This window comes from Aythya ferina, assembly GCF_964211825.1.
Source record: "Aythya ferina genome assembly, contig: HAP1_SCAFFOLD_29, whole genome shotgun sequence".
Taxonomy (NCBI): domain Eukaryota; kingdom Metazoa; phylum Chordata; class Aves; order Anseriformes; family Anatidae; genus Aythya; species Aythya ferina.
The window spans coordinates 2850873-2869756 of record NW_028181463.1 but is presented as its reverse complement, the minus strand read 5'-3'; the positions used below and the strand labels follow the sequence as shown (position 1 = coordinate 2869756).

At 49.5% G+C, this 18884-nt stretch overlaps 2 protein-coding genes across 2 annotated transcripts; both read left to right on the top strand.

The window, feature by feature from the left end:
• Positions 1–673: 673 nt before the first annotated feature.
• LOC311428161 (olfactory receptor 14C36-like) lies at positions 674–1594 on the top strand (the record flags this gene model as incomplete). The annotated part of the gene is made up of 1 exon (XM_084539706.1): positions 674–1594. The coding sequence occupies one exon, from the start codon at positions 674–676 to the stop codon at positions 1592–1594; it is 921 nt and encodes a 306-aa protein (XP_084395832.1).
• Positions 1595–17418: 15824 nt separating this feature from the next.
• LOC311428160 (olfactory receptor 14J1-like) lies at positions 17419–18351 on the top strand (the record flags this gene model as incomplete). The annotated part of the gene is made up of 1 exon (XM_084539705.1): positions 17419–18351. The coding sequence occupies one exon, from the start codon at positions 17419–17421 to the stop codon at positions 18349–18351; it is 933 nt and encodes a 310-aa protein (XP_084395831.1).
• Between the last annotated feature and the right edge of the window lie 533 nt (positions 18352–18884).

Below are 18884 nucleotides of genomic sequence, written 5' to 3'. Positions count from 1 at the left end.
AGGGGTGTGGAGATGTGCACTTTGAGCCTGGATTCCTCTGCTCTCAGCAGTGTCTTTGCTCTTTTCAATCAAACATGTGAGTAGAACTTTCCTGCAGCTCTCACAGGGCAGCTGAGACCGTATTTCATGGACAGACTGGCTGTCATACCTGAAGAACACTGTGCACTAAAGTGACAGTCCCTTTTTCTCTGATAATGATCTACAAGGATTCCCTTTGAGTCCAGCAGAAATAACCGGGATCTGTGGCTTAGAAACACTCATCAGGAGTGGTGGGACAGCTGAAACAAAAAACTCAAAATACAAAAATTTAAAATAAAATTAAAAAAAAGCCTCCACAACTCTGCTCTGCAGTTTGGTGAACTGGGAGCAACACTTGGGAAAAACTGTTTGAGATCAGGAGGGAAGTGAAACTGACATTTCCCCATGTTCCTCTTCACCTCTTGCTGTAGGACAGGACTGATTCCTGCACTGCCCACAGTAGAGCCCCCGATCCAACAGACACACTTAGGCAGAATGAATCAGGATGCATGAAAGGGATCTGCAAAATGTCTGCCAGAAAGTGCACAATATATGTGATAATTTTAAATGAGAAATTGTTTTCCTCTGATGCATTTCTTGTACTTTATTACTCTCACCCTCTTCTTTGTTCAGGACCACATCCTAGAAAAAGCAGATGTCCAACAGAAGCACCATCACTGAGTTCCTCCTGCTGGTATTCGCAGACACACGCGAGCTGCAGCTCCTGCACTTCGCGCTCTTCCTGGGCATCTACCTGGCTGCCCTCCTGGGCAACGGCCTCATCCTCAGCGCCGTAGCCTGCCACCACCGCCTCCACACCCCCATGTACTTCTTCCTTCTCAATCTTGCCCTCCTTGACCTGGGCTGCATCTCCACCACTCTGCCCAAAGCCATGGCCAATGCCCTCTGGGACACCAGGGCCATCTCCTATCAAGGCTGTGCTGCTCAAGTTCTCTTTTTTGTCTTCTTCTTTGCTTCAGAGTATTCAATTCTAACTATCATGGCCTACGACCGCTACGTTGCCATCTGTAAGCCCCTGCACTACGGGAGCCTCCTGGGCAGCAGAGCTTGTGCCCAGATGGCAGCAGCTGCCTGGGGCAGTGGCTTTCTCTACTCAGCCCTGCACACGGCCAACACATTTTCTCTCCACCTCTGCCAAGGCAACGCTGTGGACCAGTTCTTCTGTGAGATTCCCCACATCCTCAAGCTCTCCTGCTCAGATGCCTACCTCAGGGAAGTTGGGGCAGTTGTGTTTAGTTTTTCTTTAGCATTTGGTTGTTTTGTTTTCATTGTGTTGTCCTATGTGCAGATTTTCAGGGCAGTGCTGAGGATGCCCTCTGAGCAGGGCAAGCACAAAGCCTTTTCCATGTGCCTCCCTCACCTGGCCGTGGTCTCCCTCTTTCTCAGCACTGTCATGTTTGCCTACCTGAAGCCGCCCTCCATCTCCTCTCCATCCTTGGACATGGTGATGGCAGTTCTGTACTCGGTGCTGCCTCCAGCACTGAACCCTCTCATCTACAGTATGAGGAACCAGGAGCTGAAAGCCACACTGAAAAAAATGATTCTATTTACTTAGCAATAAATTGGCTATCTCACTTTTCTGGTTTTACTCACGTTAATCTCAGGCAGTTTGTGAGCTTTAGGTATAGCATTCTTTAAAATTCTTTTTCCAGTTAGATGTTTGCTTTCATTCCTCTTTTCCAGATGACCAGTCCTCTGTGAACCCAGAGGCTTTCTCTGAATGTGTTTATCCCTAAATGACACCTGGCCTCTGTTCTGGTATCTTGTTAATAAAATGAAGTTGCTCATGCTTAGTGCTCTTCTTCCCAATCTGGAGTGCAGAAGACAATCAGGGAATGCCAGGCTTAAGGCATCGGTCTTGTACTTGGGTTTCACCTGGACACAGGGACATGGGGGCACCAGGTTTTGGGTGAGGGAGTGAGGGCTGGACTGAGTTGTCACTGGTGGATGCCCAGTGCCCCTGGAGAACCTGACCCTTCAAGAAGCAGCTTCTTGGGATTGAAACGTGAGAGGACCGGTGGCATCAAGGAGGTATTGCGAGCCACCAGAATATCCTAAGGGTTCTCCTGGGACACTGTGTGCCTTGTGTTGGGTGGGCAGTGAGTGGATCTTCACAGTAAAGTTAAGCCAAAGGATGCATTTGCTAAAGGGAGCTCTGCAATGCCAGGGCACAGAACGGGTCTCAGAGGGCTTCAGTGAACAAGTGGAAAGGGCCAAAAGACTGGGTGACCAGGCAAGGGCAGGGAGATGGGGAGAGATGGGCAGGGGCTGAGCTGGGCTGGGCAGTGCCCGGCAGAGGGCAACAGCAGCGTCAGGGAGCAGTGGCAGCATGCAGGGGAGGGCTCCCAGCAGGGCTTGGTGCTGCAGAGCCAGGGCTGCACCAAGGGAGCCCAGAGCTGCAGGGGCAGGGGAGAGGAGGCCAAGGGCCAGGGCAGCTGCTGCAGGGGCAGGGAGCTCAGCATGGCCCTTGCAGCCCCCTGCCCTGGGCCTGCCTCTGCCCTTGGGCTTGGCCCCGGCCTTGGCTCTGCTGGCAGCAGCGCTTTTGCCATGGTCTTTTTGGCCTCCCCGTGCTTGTGCACAGCTGCTGCCCACTCAGGCTGCTGCCACAAACGTGTCCTCAGAAGCAGCACCACCCCTTGGGCTGCTTCTCCTGGCCTCCCCCAGCCCACTGCCTTGACTCCTTGTCTCTGCTGGGACCCACCTTCCACACCCGAATGCATCCCTTGACTGTCAGCACCCTATCCCCTGCCCTGTTAGATGACAGCGCCACGGTGGGACGTGTTTCCTTTGGTCTCTCTACCGGCAACATAAATGAACACTATGAGCAGGACTTGTGGTGTCCTGCTTCCAGCCAGGGGGAGGCAGGGAAGAAAGGGAAAATCGGGTTTACTGGACTCGGTATATTTGATGGTTTGGCACATCAGACCCACAAATGTATCAGGCTCTACTGGAGACCGGTGCACAGTGTACCCTAATGCCATCAAGCTAGAAAGAGGTAGAACCCACCTGTATTTCTGGAGTGACAGGGGCAGCCCAACAGTTAACTGTACTGGAGGCTGAAGTGAGTCTAACTGGGAAGGAATGGCCAAAGCACCCCACTGGGACTGGCCCGGAGGCTATGTGCATCCTCGGCATAGACTGCTTCAGGAGAGGGAATTCAGAGTTCCAAGAGGGCACCACTGGTGGGGCTTTGGCAGAGCTGCCTTGGAGATAAACCACATGAAACAGTTGTCTACCTTGCTTGGCCTTCCACAGAACCCTTCTGTTGTGGGTTTGCTGAGGGTTGAAAAACAGCAGGTGCCAATGGCTACCATGGTGACACACCTGAGGCAGCGTCATGCTAACCGAGACTCCCTGATTGCCATCCATGAGCTGGGTCATCGACTGGAGAGCCAAGGTGTAGATGTAGAGCTTGGGAGCGTGGTTTAGTGATGGACTTGTCAGCACTAAGGTAAAGTTGCCTGACCTGGGTGACACGTCCCAGAGTAGTGTCAGGCACAATGCAATTCTTTTTGCATCTATAGCACAGGAAGTAGGACTTTGCCCTACTCTATTGACTGGGCAGCTCTTTTCACTTTACTCTATTTAGGATTCTGTGTCTGGAAGGGAACAATTTCCGCAATGAGGCCAGGCTCATGGGTACAGCTACAGCCAATAAAGATGTATTTTCTTTATTCTTCACCCTGAGTTTTCCACAGATGACCCAATATAGTCCATGGATGTCTAGGTGTCTACTGAGATTCAGGCTGAATTTCTCAGGATCCAATGGTCATTTGAATCTTATTTTATTTTATTTTATTTTATTTTATTTTATTTTATTTTATTTTATTTTATTTTATTTTATATTTTTATTTTCTTTTATTATTTTCTGAACACATCCCTGACTTCTCTTAGAAAGGGTTTCATGTGCTGGGCTGGGCTGCACTGACAGGGACAAAGACCACTGCTGGCAGTGGAGCTGTCAGACCAGCACACTCTGCTCTTCCTCCCAATGAAGGTCTCCAAAGAAGTCACCCTGGATGAACAGCAATAGGAGAATGATGTTCAAAACTGAAATGCAGCAAAATTCAGCCTTTGAAACAAGAAAATTTTTTTATTGGTTGCTCTTTGAAATCTTCCTTAATTACATCTTGCAGCTCTGCAATTAGCTGCAAAAGGAATGAAGGCTTGAAGAAAACTATCAAAGAGATGTTAGGTGTTTCTGCATTTTAATGAGTTCCATGGTGCATTTTGGTGCTGAGTCTGTGAAGTTCAGGTACTGAGAGGACAATGATGCAACTGCTAGAGAAAGTAAAGTCAGAAGGAAAAGTTGAAGTGACTTGGAGTATTAATGGGCCCCACTGAGGGCTGTTACTAACAAAGCCTCCCCAGGGCCTTGTTAGGGCAGATAATTGGAGTCCATGATTGCAGACAGGCAAAGCACTGTGCTGAGAAATGTCTTGGTTGGTTTTGGTGATGCAGAAGAGCCAAGGTCTGGTCCCAGCCTCTGGAAGGGGAGATTCTGCACTGCCACATCCGGCTTAAGGGTCTTGCTGGGGTCTGTGGTATGTGGTGGGCAGTGTGATGCCATGAGAACAGTGGTATGACACCTCTGAGGTGCTGCACAGGGTTGCAAGGAATCAATGAGGCCCCACTGCAACGAGTATAACATCTGTCCTCATAAGCTCTAGCCAAGGTGACAAAACCTTCAGGGCTGTTGGGACCTTCCATTCTTGCCAGCACCCTCTGCCTTCTCCTCTGTAGCTTTTCCTACGTTGTCCCACAATTTGTCCTATTTCCTTGAAGTCTGCAGACAAACATCTCTGTTCACCAATTTGCTCTCATCCCTTGCTTTCTCCCATGTCTTGTCAACCCTCACCAGCTGTTCCTTGAAACACAAAGCCATGGTCTGATCAGAGGGTGACCTCTGGCACTACAGCACGACCCTTTGAGGGATATTTCTTCCTCCTCATGGCCATTGCCAACATTCCTGGGCACACATTGTGGCAAGTTTTTCTCTCCTGCTCTTTCCTACTACCACAGAAAGCTCCATCAGGGTGGAAACCACTCCTGAGGTTGGCATCCCAACCCAGCAGGCTCCTTGAGGCCTCTCAGCCAACCAGACACAAGTCACCTCAGCAGCAGCTTCCAAGCCAGGGGCCTGCTGCTGGCCTTGCAGCTTCTTGGCTACACACAGCCAAGCCTTGTGCCTGCTGCTGCCCAGTCATGGACTCAAGCAGAAGGGACAGGACAACCCATGTTGGGGCCTTCTTTCTGCCTGGGTCCTCCTGGGTCTGGAGGCAGAGGGGATCCCCCAGTCAGCATGCCAAGCAGCTGCCTTCTGCTGGCCTAGCAGGGATATTGTCAGATTTCAGCCCAAAAGTGCAAGTCCCAGGGAGAAGTCAAGGGTGACCTGCCACCTCCAGACACAAGTGACCTCACAGTCCCTTTCCGCGACACGTTCCTGGTGCTGGCCTATCAAGTGCAGAGACAGAAGTGACCTCACAGTCCCTGCCACAGTCACATTGCTCCTGCTGGGCCATGAGATCCTGAGGTAAAGCTAAGTTTTCTCTAGCCCCCTCGGTACCTATTTTTCACTTACTATGTTAGAGATTAAGCAAAGTTTTAGTAGGAGTGTTTGTTGTTCTGCTTGTGCTGTCAGGTCTCCGGTTGAGGTATGGACAAGCTCTGTGGTTTACGGGTGTTTTACATCTGCCAAGGAGTCTAGGGTTAAATAGAGCATTTTCATGTTAGTGTTAAGGGAAGGGATTACGGTTATCAAGAGAGAAAATTGATTCTTTCAGAGTGTTGTAGTAGCATTTAGGTTCAGGGATTAAAATTACTGTTTCCAGTTAGGTAAGGGCCATATGTGACTTTTTTATGTCACTGTTACTGCAATATCGGCATTGCAGGAATGCTTTTACCTCTATGAAATCATTAATTTCTGCTGGCCATGCTCCTCTTACCACCCCATAATCTCATATACCTCTTGTCCAGGCTGCTTCTGACCTCCCCATATCTTCTTGAGATCAGCTTTCTGATGACATTTACCATCTCAGTGTATCTGTCTCACCTCTGTTGGCTCCTTCATTCCTGAGAAGGAAGTGGCATTGTAGTCAGGAGGGAAAAGGACACAAAGATCTTTAGGAGCATCCTTCGCAATGTGCCCATCAGCTCTGCACCTACACAAAGTCATGCTTCCGACCTACATGTTTTTTTTTCCCAAATGGCTTCTGTCGATCCAGGGTTACTTTTCCCAAGCCCTCATGCATGTTTCTGTTTTGGATGTGGAGGGATGGGAAAGGAAAGCAATGCATGAATGGAACTGAGCTTGGCAAGGGATGCAAAGAATAACAGGAAGAGATTCCATAGATACATTGCTCAGATATGAGAGGCCAAGGAGAGTGTACCCCCTTCTGATGGATGAGAAGGGTGAACTGGTAATGACAGACATGGAGAAGGCTGAGGTACTCAACGGTGTCTTTGCCTCAGTCTTCCCTCCCAGTCAGGCTTCCCAAGTCTTTCATTTCTCTGAAGCCAGAGATGGAGGCTGAGGGGCCAAGTCCCACCTGCTGCAAGTGAAGAGCAGGTTTGAGTCCACCTGAAGGACTAAACACGTGCAAGTCTATGGGGCCTGATGTCATGCAACCCAGGGTCCTGAGGGAACTGCCTGATGTAGTTGTCCAGCCTCTCTCCATCATGTTTGAAGAGTTCTGGCAGTCAGGTGAACTCCCTGCTGGCTGGAAAAAGGAAAACATCACTCCCATTTTTAAAAAGGGTAGAAATAAGAACTCCTTCACAGCCATTGCCTCCTGCAGGCCCAGGAGATCCTGTGGCACACCTGATCCCATTCCAGCCTTCCCAGCCAGCTCCTCCTTGTGGCCTCTGATCTGATCACATACCTGTCACCTCACATGTCTCTTCCAATGCCATGGGACTGCTGCAGGACCTCACAGTCCCTGCCCTGCCCCAATGGGACAAGAAGATGAAGATAGGGATAGGAGTGGGTTTGAAGCTGAGATGTGCTGTGTGCATGGTGGAGGGCTTTGAGGGTTAGATGATCAGGTTAATGTTTAGGAATTAGAGGTCACCCTCCAGGGTTAAGGGAATGGCAAGGACATTGAGGGTTGGATTGGTGTTCTGCTGAAGGTGCCTGCTCAAGGTTTAGGATAATGACAAGTTTTGAGGCTTTTAACTTAGATTTGATTTGAAGGCTAGATTTAAGAATGGCATTTTAATCCTTAGTTACGCTTAATCAGCTTTCTGTTTACCCTTCTTGTAGAAGATGCCTTTTACCTCTGCCTTTTCCAAATCCTGAGCAACGTCTCTCCTATATCTGGCTTTTCCAAGGTCTTTGAGAGAGGTCTTATGAGGACATCTGCATCTCCACCAGTACCTCTCTCGCCCTTCCCACACCACCTCTAAGCAACCTGAGGACGGACAGGGAGGATGATGATGATTTGGGAAAGGGCTTGGTTAAAATCTCTGAGGAGGAAGACCAAAAGTTCTTCTCAATAAAAGAGAAATTTTGTTCATGCCTAAGAGTATGTCCTGTTCCTGTGTGGACTAATGTTATGATTGCTGTACAGTCACAATAAATAAATAAATAAATAAATAAATAAATAAATAAATAAATAAGATGCCGTAACAAATGCTTGAAGGAAATAAGATACTGATTTATTATTTAATTATTTATTTTTGACTTGCTGATTGTATTAGTAGCTTATGTTATGCACTGTTCTGCACTTCACATGGAGATATCATGGTGTCATAGGAAACAGTGACACCCATGAGGACAGAAGAGCAAGTGGATAAGGGCTTGAGTCTACCAACACAGGATGCATGCACATAAAAACTGTATGCGAGGGAAGAGGTAGATTGGATCCAAAATGTAGATTATGAAATCAAAGACCATGAATATCACCTTGGCACTGCAGGACAGCTCCAGCAATGGGGCAAAACCACGCAAGAGGTGTCTACGACACTGGGGCCACAGAGCTGGAGCTGGGAGGAGGAGAAATAATTCCTGTACATGAGAGAAATTCCCCTGGTTCAGGTACAGCTGCCTTCTGGAGTCAGACCTTCCACTTCTCGAGCCTTGCAGAGGAGAGGGGTGGCATACAGCCCAGGGCTGACCGTAGGACATGGCCCCCAGCAGGAAGCACTGCAGTCATGCAGAAGGTGCAGCTGAGAGTGCTGCCACCTCTGAGCAAAGGGGGTGCTGTCCCCAGCCAGGAAGCTGGCCTGCATCTGGGGCAGGCTGCTGGAGCTGTGCAAGGAGGACAACTCTCCCTCAGGAAGAAGGCCACAAGCATCAGTAGGTGCTTGGACGCAGGCACCAGCACAGTGATGAGGGTGTTCCACATCCCAGTCACCGTGCTGGTCATGAGAAAGAGGAAGACGAGAGTTGTCTATGGGTAGAGGATCTTCAATGTGGATTACTGGGAAAACTCAACAAATGGTGTCTTAGAGTCCCATTCCCTTCATGGAAACCCTTTTAGAGCATTCTGGTCCCCCCTCTTTTGTTAGAACACGTTCAGAGGGGTGAAATGATCCCTGGTAGTCATGGCTGAGGTATCCTGCCATGCAGTGTGGGGGGAATACGGGTTAAGGAAGGGTATTGTTTTACTCATGTTTGACAATCAAACTTTAATAGAATAAATTACGCTTCTAAAATCAGTCTCTCCCAAATTCAGCAAGGAGTAGTTGGTGATGCGTTCAGTGTGCTTCAGTCAGCACACCCCAGCAGAGACCCTGGTGCCTTGGGGAGCTGTCAGCCCTGAGGCCTTGGGGACAGCTCGAGGGAACCCAAGGGCACAGAGCAAACGATGCCATGGTCGGGTGCTGTGCTGCTGAGCTGGGCCGGGCTCGTGGGACAGAGAGAGCTCGTGGCAAGAGGGCCCTGGTGCAGAGAGACAGCTGTGCCCAGGAGCAGCTCCCCTGCACAGCGCAGCAGGGCTGGGGGCTGGGACCACAGCTGGTGCACAGAGAGGAGAGAAGGAGAGAGGGCTTGGAGGCACTGAGGAGTGCAACAACAGAGGGCAGCGTGTGGCAGGACACATCTGTAGGCTCTTGACACCGTGAGGCTCTGGCAGCAGGGCACTGCAGGTGGGGTTGCCAGAGGGGTCTTCTACAGCTGGCACATCCGATGGCTGATAGCATCTGGTAGGGTGGGTCTCTCTGTTTCTCCAGAAACGAGTAGAAAATGTTTTAGAGAATGGCATTTATGATTGGATTTTCCAAGAGGAAGGCCAAGACAGGAACTACCTGAAAGGCAAGACTTGTTCTGTAGCCTGTGCTTGCAGATACCCGCAGTAGAGTGGAGGCCAGAATCATGAAAATAGGTGGTCAGTTTGTACTACAGATTCAGACTGCTAGAGCATTGCAGTGAGGGATCAATATTTCATCAATGAACTTCATAACGTCCCTTCCCACACTTCAGCCCAGAAACTCCATCAACATCATTCTTGTGGTCCTCTCAGGTTTTATCCTAGCTGATCTTTCAGAGCTGCAAATCCTCCAGTGCCCAGTGCCCTGTCTTTGGGAGGTCTCAGACAGTTTGAGATGACTACAGATTGCCTGCAATGAACATGAACTGACTCCTCTGCAGGCAGAGCTGCAGCACAGGAGGGTGTCACGTTAAGGGGTGTAGCTGATTAACCGTTACGGGCCCGGTCAGATTCAGAGTACTGAACCAGTCGGACATTCACCAAAAACACATTAACTGTGTCTGATGGGGGTCCCATCAGACATTCACCATCAACGCTTTAACGGTCTGGGGGTCTGTTCAGACATTCACCAAAAACGCATTAACCGTCTGGGGGTCTGGTTAGATTCAGAACACTGAACTACCACGGATAACCACCCTCACCCTCGTTGCACTTAAAGAGAGCTATCACAATGCAATCAAGTATGGTTTATTACAGCAACAGATAATCAGGTTCTTTTGGATTGCCAGTGATAGTGACTGTCTGCAAAAGCAAGCTAGTATGCATGAAATACACAGGTGTTATAGGTGTTATAGATGTTACAGGTGTTACAGGTGTTTACAGGTGTCACAGATGCCACAGGTGTCACAGGTGCGCAGCCTAGAAATAAACGCGTTAAAAGGATCAAAGACTCTCTAGAGATTTATAAGCAAGTATTCAGATCTCACCCAAAGGCGTCCCAATGGGGGGGGGAAGAGAGGCTCAGCCCGTCGACTGATCCCACGAGTCAGGAGGTCCTAAGGATGTTGTATTTCCTCGGGATGGTATCTCCCCTGACAGTGGTATCTTCCCTAACATCCCTTTCTCTTGGGCCAATTTATATTATTTTCTATCTTTTAGGTGGAGTTTGAGTGGCTCTAGTCAAGCATATCTTAGTTATGATTGGTGTAAAGTTTTCCCGTCTCCGTTTAAAGTAATAGGCTCCGAGAAATTCAGAGCGCATGCTCAGTGAGGGGTGGTCGCACCTTGGAGGCGGGTAGCTTTTGGGATGGAGGTGTGTTTTGGTATTATAATGGTATTATAATGAGCAAAAAGTACACTAGGGTACAGCATTTGTCAAAACATGACAGGTCTTTGGCTCAGGGTGGCAAAAAGTGCAGCTTTGTGCACAAGCACAATCGAGACCCCACCTGATTACAGAGCCTAGCCGTGGTGTCTCCACTCCACTCTACGCACCGTGCTGTTCCTTAGGGCTAGCACACCAAGTTTCCCCAGCGCGATAGCATCTAAGGTTGGAAGCCTAGGGAATGCTCAGGTAATGCAGTTATGCCCTACCCTGAAAACCTCTTCAATGCTGTACCTTTTCCTTAAAAATGCGAATGTTAGTTTTATTTTCCTAGTTACTTCAGGCAATTACACCACACAGTGATGCACCCATTTTCTGCCCAAACAATCTCTCTTGAGAGGTTTGCTACCTGCCTGGGGCCGGTATTTGTGACATCACAAAGAAGCTACTGAGCTTGTTCAAGCTGGCGGACTATCACCCATTCCTGCTCTTGCACGTAGGGACAACTGAGGCCATGACAAGGAGGCTCAGAAGTATCCAAAGGGACTTTCTGCCCCTTGGAAAGATGCTGAAGGGATCTGGATCACAAGTAGTGATCTCCTCGATCCTCCCAGTCAGAGACTGGGAACTGAGGAGGAGGCAGCATATGGATGCACCTGACCAAGTGGGACAATAGTGTTTTGGGCAGCAAGCTGGCCAGACTCATTAGCAGGGCTTTAAACTAGATTTGGTAGGGGAAGGGGATGTACTTGTAAATGACTCAGAAGAACCCCCGAGTGCCAATAACCTTAACAAATATCAGGGAAACACCTGTGAATCATCCCATAGGAATTAGGAAGGGCTCCTCTAAAAAGGTGATGTGGCCCATAGCCCAGCTGATGGGCCTCTGCACCAATGCATGCAGAATGGGAAACAAGCAGGAGGATTTGGAAGCCATGGCACAATTAGAAAATGACGATCTACTGACTGATGTCATCTACTTGGATTTCTGTAAGGCCTTGGACACGGTCCCATATGATATACTACTCTCTGAATGGGAAAGATATCGGATTTGAAGGGTGGACTACCTGGTGGAAAAGAAACTGACTTGATGGCCACAACCAGAGAGTAGGGGTAATGGTTCTATGTCTAGGTGGAGGCTGGTGATGGGCGGTGTTGTTCAGGGGTCTGTCCTGGGACCAGAAATGTTTAATATCTTCAACAATGACTTAGTAGGATTGAGTGCACCCTCAGCAAGGTTGCAAATGACCCTAAACGGTGTGATGCAGTTGATACAATAGAAGGAAGGGATGCCATCCAGAGGGACCTGGACAAGCTTGAGAATTGGGCCCACGTGAACTTAATGAGGTTGAACAAGACCAAGTACAAGTTGTGGCACCCGGGTTGGGGTGGGGGCGATCCTGGACATGAGTACAGACTGAGAGAAGAACACATTGAGAGAAGCCTTGTGGGGAAGGACTTGGGGTACTGGTGGACAAAAGGTTTGACGTGAGCCAGCAGTGAGTGCTGGCAGCACAGAAGGCCAACTGCATCGTGGGCTACATCAACAGAGGAGTGGCCAGCAGGTGGAGGCAGGTGACTGCCCCCCTCTGCTCTACCCTTTTGAGGCCTCACCTGGAGTACTGTGTCTAGATTTGGGGCCACCAGCACAAGAAAGATGTGGACCTCTTACAGAGAATCTAGAGGAGAGCTACAAAGATGACCAGAGGACTGGAGCACCTCTCCCATGAAGACCGGCTGAAGGAATTTTGGGTAGACCTGTGCGGTGTCAAGAGTTGGACTTGATGATCCTTAAGGGTCCCTTCCAACTTAGGATATTCTATGACTCTATGATTCTATGAATTAGGTTTGTTCAGCCTGGAGAAGAGAAGGCTCCAGGGAGACCTCCTTGCATCTTGTCAATATTTACAGGAGTCTTTTTTAAAAAAATGGAGGACTCTTTACTCAGGTAGATAATGACAGGAGGATGTGGAAATGATCTTAAACTAAAAAGGGGAGATTTAGACTAGACATTAGACATTAGGAGGAAAATCTTCACTGTAAGGGTAGTAAGGTACTGGAACAGGTTGCCCAGAGAAGTTGTGGATGCTCCATTCCTGGAGGTGTTCAAGGCCAGGCTGGATGGGGCCTTGGCCAACCTGATCTAGTGGGTGGAATCTGGGGGGACTTCAGTTAGATGATTTTGAAGGTCCCTTCCAACCCAAGCCATACTATGATTCTATGATACTAGGTTGAAAATTAATTAAATCCTAACCAAAACCAGGACACAAATAGGCTAAGGGCAAGATATCTCTGTGTGTATATCAAAAGACAGGAAAAGTGGTGATAGTTATTTAGAAAGTGTCAGACCTGAGTATGACATAGCAACAATGGTGCGGAATAAGGGCTGGATATAGTCTGAGTTTTAGATGGGATAGACTTAATTTTTCTTCCTAGTAGCTGGTATGGTGCTGTACAGAATCAGCGAATCAGAGAGTAGTTTCGGTATGAAAGGACCTTAAAGATCATAACATTCCAACCCCTCTGCCATGGGCAGACACACCTTCCACTAGACCAGGTTGCTGAAAGCCCCATCCAACCTGGCCTTCAAAACTTCCAGTGAGGGGGGATCCACAACATCTCTGGGCAGCCTGTTGCAGTGCCTCACCACCCTCTGAGTAAAGAACTTCTTTCTAATACCTAATTTAAATCTACCCTCTTTCGGTTTAAAACCATTTCCCCTAGTCCTATCACTACACTATTTGATGAAGAGTCCCTCCCCAGCTTTCTTACAACCCCCGTTAAGTATTAGAAGACCACTATAACATCTCACCAGAGCCTTCTTTTCTTCAGGCTGAACAACACCAAATCCCACAGCCTGTCTTCAGAGGAGAGGTGCTCCAGTCCCTTGATCATCCTCGTGGCCCTCCTCTGGATTCGTTCTAATAGACCTGTGTCCTTCTTGTTCTGGGGGCCCCAGAGCTAAACACAATACCTGACATGTGACCTCACCAGGGCTGAGTACAGAGGCACAATCACTTCCCTACTCCTGCCGACCACACTATTCCTGGTACAAGCCCGCATGCTGTTGGCTCTCCTGGCCACCTGAGCACACTGCTGGCTCATATTCAGCTGACTATTCTGTGATTCTGTGATTCTGTGATTCTGTGATTACTCCCAAGACCCTTTCCAATGGGCAGCATTCCACCTGCTATTCCCCAGCATTGCAACAGGTTGTCATGCCCCAAGTGCAGGACCCAGAACTTAGCCTTCGTTGATCTTCATAGATTTGGCCTTGGCCCATGGGTGCAGCCTATCTAGGACCCTCTGCAGAGCCCTCCTACCGTTGAGCAGACCAACACCCACTCAACTTGGTGTTGTCTGCAAACTTACTGAGGGCGCACTCGATCCCCTTGTCCAGATCATTGATGAAAATATTAAAGGGAACTGGCCCCAGAACTGAGCCCTGCAGGTCACCACTAGAGAAAGGCCTCCATCTGCATTTAGCTCCATGTACCACAGTTCTTTGGGCCCATCCATCCAGAGTGTTTTTAATCCAAGGAAACATATACCCGTCCAAGCCTCAAGCAGCCAGTTTCTCTGGGAGAATGCTGTAGGAAACAGTGCCATAATCCTTACTGAGGTCCAGATAAACCACAGCCACAGCTGTTACGTCATCCGCTGAGTGCATCACCTTGTCATAGAAGGAGTTCAGATTTGTCAAGTAGATCCTGACTTTGATAAAGCCCTACTGACTGGGCCTGATCACCTTGTAAGTGTAAGTCTTGTAAGTGTTGCATGATGGTACTCAAGATAATCTGCTTCATGAACTGCCTCATCACTGGTCAGACTGACAGGCCAGTAGTTCCCCGACACCTCCTTCCAGCCCTTGTAGACGCACATTATATTTGTCAGTCACCAGTCTACTGGTCCCTCTCCCGATAGCCAGGACTGCTGATCAATGATGGAAAGCAACTTGGGAAGTGATCCTGCCAGCTCCCTTGGTAGTGACAGGTGGATCCCATGTGGTCCCATAGATGTGTGTAAATCTTTGTGCAGTGGCAGGGCTCTAACTATTTCCTCATGGATTATGAAGGCTTCATTCTGCTCCCTGTACCTATCTACCAGCTCAGGAGGCTGAGTATCAGAACAACAGGTCATGTTGCTGAAAACTGAGGCAAAGAGAACATTAAGAGAACATTAAGTACCTCAGCCTTTTCCTCAACTCTTGTGAATATGCTTCCCCCTACATCCCATACAGGATGAAGATTCACCTAAGTGCTCTTTTTTTTTTTTTTCTTTTAATGTATTTACACATAAAAATATGCAGCATATGTCTTTGAAGGTAATAGTCAGATTGAGCTTCAGTTGGGATTTGGCCATTCTGAATTTGTCCCTGCACAACTTCATGACATTCAGGATTCAATTCTACACAAAATGACTGCATGGATGGAAAGAAGCAAAGAAAAGGTGGAACCTGGCAACTTTCCATCCTCTAACCTTCTCTAAGTTTGTGCTGGAAATCCATTCAACTAGTTACTCCTCTATTATACAAACTGTCCTGCAACTGCTGATACTGTTATCTTGTGAGAGACAGCACAGTCAGGGTGAGCCATCTTCCTGAAGACATTAACTGCTGACAGAATGCAGCATTGGTTGGGGGAACCACGAGAAATTCCAGGATTTACCTTCAGAACCCTCCTGACACTTACAGGGAGAAGAGCCTAGTCGTGCAACAAAGGAAGAGGAACCCCACACATCAGAGCATACTGGGACACTGCTGAGTGAGCAGTGCCCAGGAGGAGGAGGGCCTGGGCACCACAAGGGATGCCATATGAGCAGTGGTGCCTGCTCGCCAGAAACCAGGCCAGCTTCCTACAGATCTGCCTTACTTGGAGCATAGTCACCAAGATGATCCGAGTTATCAAACTCAGCTCAGATCTGGTGTAACACCACACAGACGTGTGTCTACAAATAGCCAGTAAAGAGGTACAGATCTGGGAGTCTCTAGGGTATCCTGGTTTGGAGAGGAGCAAGGGCTATGGCAAGACTCAAAGTCTGAAAAGGTCCAATGTCTTTGTGTCCATGGCTATGGTTGTTGTGTCTGTCACTGAGGCCAAAGAGGAGACAGCTGATCGTTAAAGCACCAGGGCCACATTGCCTCCTCACCCCCAAGCATGAAGCAGGCAGGGGTCATACCATTCTCCTGCACTTGGCCATGCACATCCCCATCTCCTACTGCCCCACAAAGAGACCCAAGTACTACATGAAGAGAAAGGATCTCTCTTCCCAAGCGCTTGAGGTGAAGGCCTGGCCCTTGTGCTTGATGACACACATCCAGTTTGTCTACACCTCAGTGTCATCTTCACATTGCCTTTGTCTCCTTGTCCTCACTGCCTCCAGGGTTCTGCTCTAATGAGCTCCAAGGGAGGCTGTGTCAGTGCTGGCCCTCAGGGGGACACTGCAGGAAACTTGCCTCTGACTTGGACTTCTGGAGAGCTGTCTTCAATTGTCTCTGAGTGCCTGAGGTTCGTGGGCTCATCAGGAAAGCCCCCAGAGGGGTGATTGCAGTGCCTTGGGCTGGTGCTGTGCTGCTGAGCTGGGCCAGGCTCGTGGGACAGAGAGAGCTCGTGGCAAGAGGGCCGTGGTGCAGAGAGACAGCTGTGGCCAGGAGCAGCTCCTCTGCACAGCGCAGCAGGAAAGAGACACAGAGGCACAGACACAGAGAGAAGAAAAGGGGACAGGGGCTGAAGGCAGTTGTGAGTGAGAGGATGCTGAGAGCTGCCTGCAGGAGAAACCTGCACAGCCCTTGACAAGGTGAGTGTCTGGCTGCAGGGCCATGCAGCTGCAGGTCCTGGAAGGGTCTTCTGCTGGGTCTTGTTTCTTGGAGGGCAGTGGGCAATGCAGTAGGCTTTGAGAGTCCTGCTGGGTTGCAGTGTGAGGTGAGAAAGTCTGTCAGAAGCACCTTGGAGTGCCCTAAGGCAGGTGTCCCTGGTCAGCCCAGAACACCGTGCCCTGGCTGGCCATGCCGGGCTCTCTGTCAGCTGCCCCGTAGCTCCTGCAGCCATGGAGGTGCCCCTTGGCAGGGCCCTGTTGGTGGCAGGGTGCTGCAGGGCAGCGCTGAGCACAGCCAAGTGGGATGGGGTCTGTGAGCACAGGTAGGGGGAAAGAAGAGGTGGGCACAGAGCACCGGTCCCGGCAGGGACAGCTGCAGGCAGCAGAGAGAGGGGCAGGTGGCCAGAAGGAGCTGTTGGCAGAAACGCCGTGGCAGGGGGGATTCAGGCACCTCACGGCCATGCCCTGCAGTGCAGCTCCTCCCTAGCCTCCTCTCCCCCTGCAGCCCATGGTCTGTGGGGCAGGCAGGGATAGAAGAGAAGGTAGAGCTCAGACAGGGATGCTTCCAAGCCCTGTCTGTGTGAGAACTTCACCTCAGGTGAAGTTTCTGTCAATCTGCACTTGGACTGGGGCTTCTCTGCTCTCAGTTGTCTCCAGTTTCTTCTCAAGGAAACTCCAGAGCTTGATGGTCCTGTGGCTCAAAGACAGCAAACAGAGGGCAGGTTAGAACACGACTTGATGGCAGTGGCCTGTGTAACTCTGCATTCAGAGAAGTTGTTTGAAGTAACAATGAAAAGCTCATTGATCTGACCAGTGAACTGAACTTGAGCTTCCCCCATATTGCTGATTCCTTCCTGCCGTATAGCAGACCGGACTCCTCTGCAGCCTACAGCAGCCCCTGCTCCCAGTGCCACTCTCAACCAGCACCAGCCAGAGCTCAAGCAAGAGAGCTGCAGAAAGGTTCTTCTGAAAAGAGAGATGCTCAGGCTGGTGTCTGCTCAAAGACATGCAATAAGTCTCCCTCAGAGAAGTGTGAACTAACATTTTTCTGCCTTCTCCTCTTCAACAGACAACAGTGTCCAATGTCAGAGAATGCCCAACATCAGCTCTGTGAGCGAGTTCCTGCTGCTGGCATTTGCAGACACACGTGAGCTGCAGCTCCTGCACTTCGCGCTCTTCCTGGGCATCTACCTGGCTGCCCTCCTGGGCAACGGCCTCATCCTCAGCACCGTAGCCTGCCACCACTGCCTCCACACCCCCATGTACTTCTTCCTCCTCAACCTCGCCCTCCTTGACCTGGGCTGCATCTCCACCACTCTACTCAAAGCCATGGCCAATGCCCTCTGGGACACCAGGGCCATCTCCTATCAAGGCTGTGCTGCACAGGTCTTTTTCTTTCTCTTCTTTATATCAGCAGAATATTTTATTCTCACTGCCATGGCCTACGACCGCTACGTTGCCATCTGCAAGCCCCTGCACTACGAGAGCCTCGTGGGCAGCAGAGCTTGTGCCACCATGGCAGCAGCTGCCTGGGGCAGTGGCTTTCTTGATGCTCTTCTGCAGACTACCACTGCTTTTTCCCTGCCCCTCTGCCAAGGCAATGCTGTGGACCAGTTCTTCTGTGAAATCCCCCACATCCTCAAGCTCTCCTGCTCAGATTCAGACTACCTAAAGGAAATTAGACTTCTTGTGGTTAGTGCATGTTTAGCATTAGTTTGTTTTGTTTTCATTGTGCTGTCCTATGTGCAGATCTTCAGGGCAGTGCTGAGGATGCCCTCTGAGCAGGGCTGGCACAAAGCCTTTTCCACGTGCCTCCCTCATCTGGCTGTGGTCTCCCTGTTTGTCAGCACTGCCATATTTGCCTACTTGAAGCCTCCCTCCATCTCTTCCCCATCCTTGGACCTGATGGTGTCATTCCTGTACTCAGTGGTACCTCCAGCAGTGAACCCCCTCATCTATAGCATGAGGAACCAAGAGCTGAAAACTACACTGAAGAAACTGATTCTAGTGGTAATATTTACTTAACAATAAATTGGCTATCTCACTTTTCTAGTTTAACTCAATTTAATATCAGGCCATTTGTGACATCGAGGTATAGCATTTGTCCTTGTTTCAGTTCGGATAGTGTTAATTTTCCTCCTAGTTGCTGGTAGGGTGCTATGTTTTGGATTAGGATGAGAAGAAGAGTGCTGATGACATGCTGATGTTTTAATTGTTGCAGAGCAGTGCTTACACCAAGCCAAGGACTTTTCAGCTTCTCACTCTGTCATGCCAGCGGGCAGGCTGGGGGTGCAGTAAGAGCCTGGAGGGGACAGACCCAGAACAGCTGACCCAAACTAGCCAAAAGGATATTCCATACCATCTGACGTCATGCTAAACAATATATAGGGGTGGCTAGCAGGGGTGGGAGGGCTGGACTGCTCGGGGTTAGGCTGGGCTTCGGTTTGCAGGTGGTGAGCAATTGCACTGTGCATCACTTGTTTGTACACATTATTAGTAGTAGCTCTATTGTAATCATTGTTGTTGTTATTATTGTTATTATTATTTTCCTGTCTTAA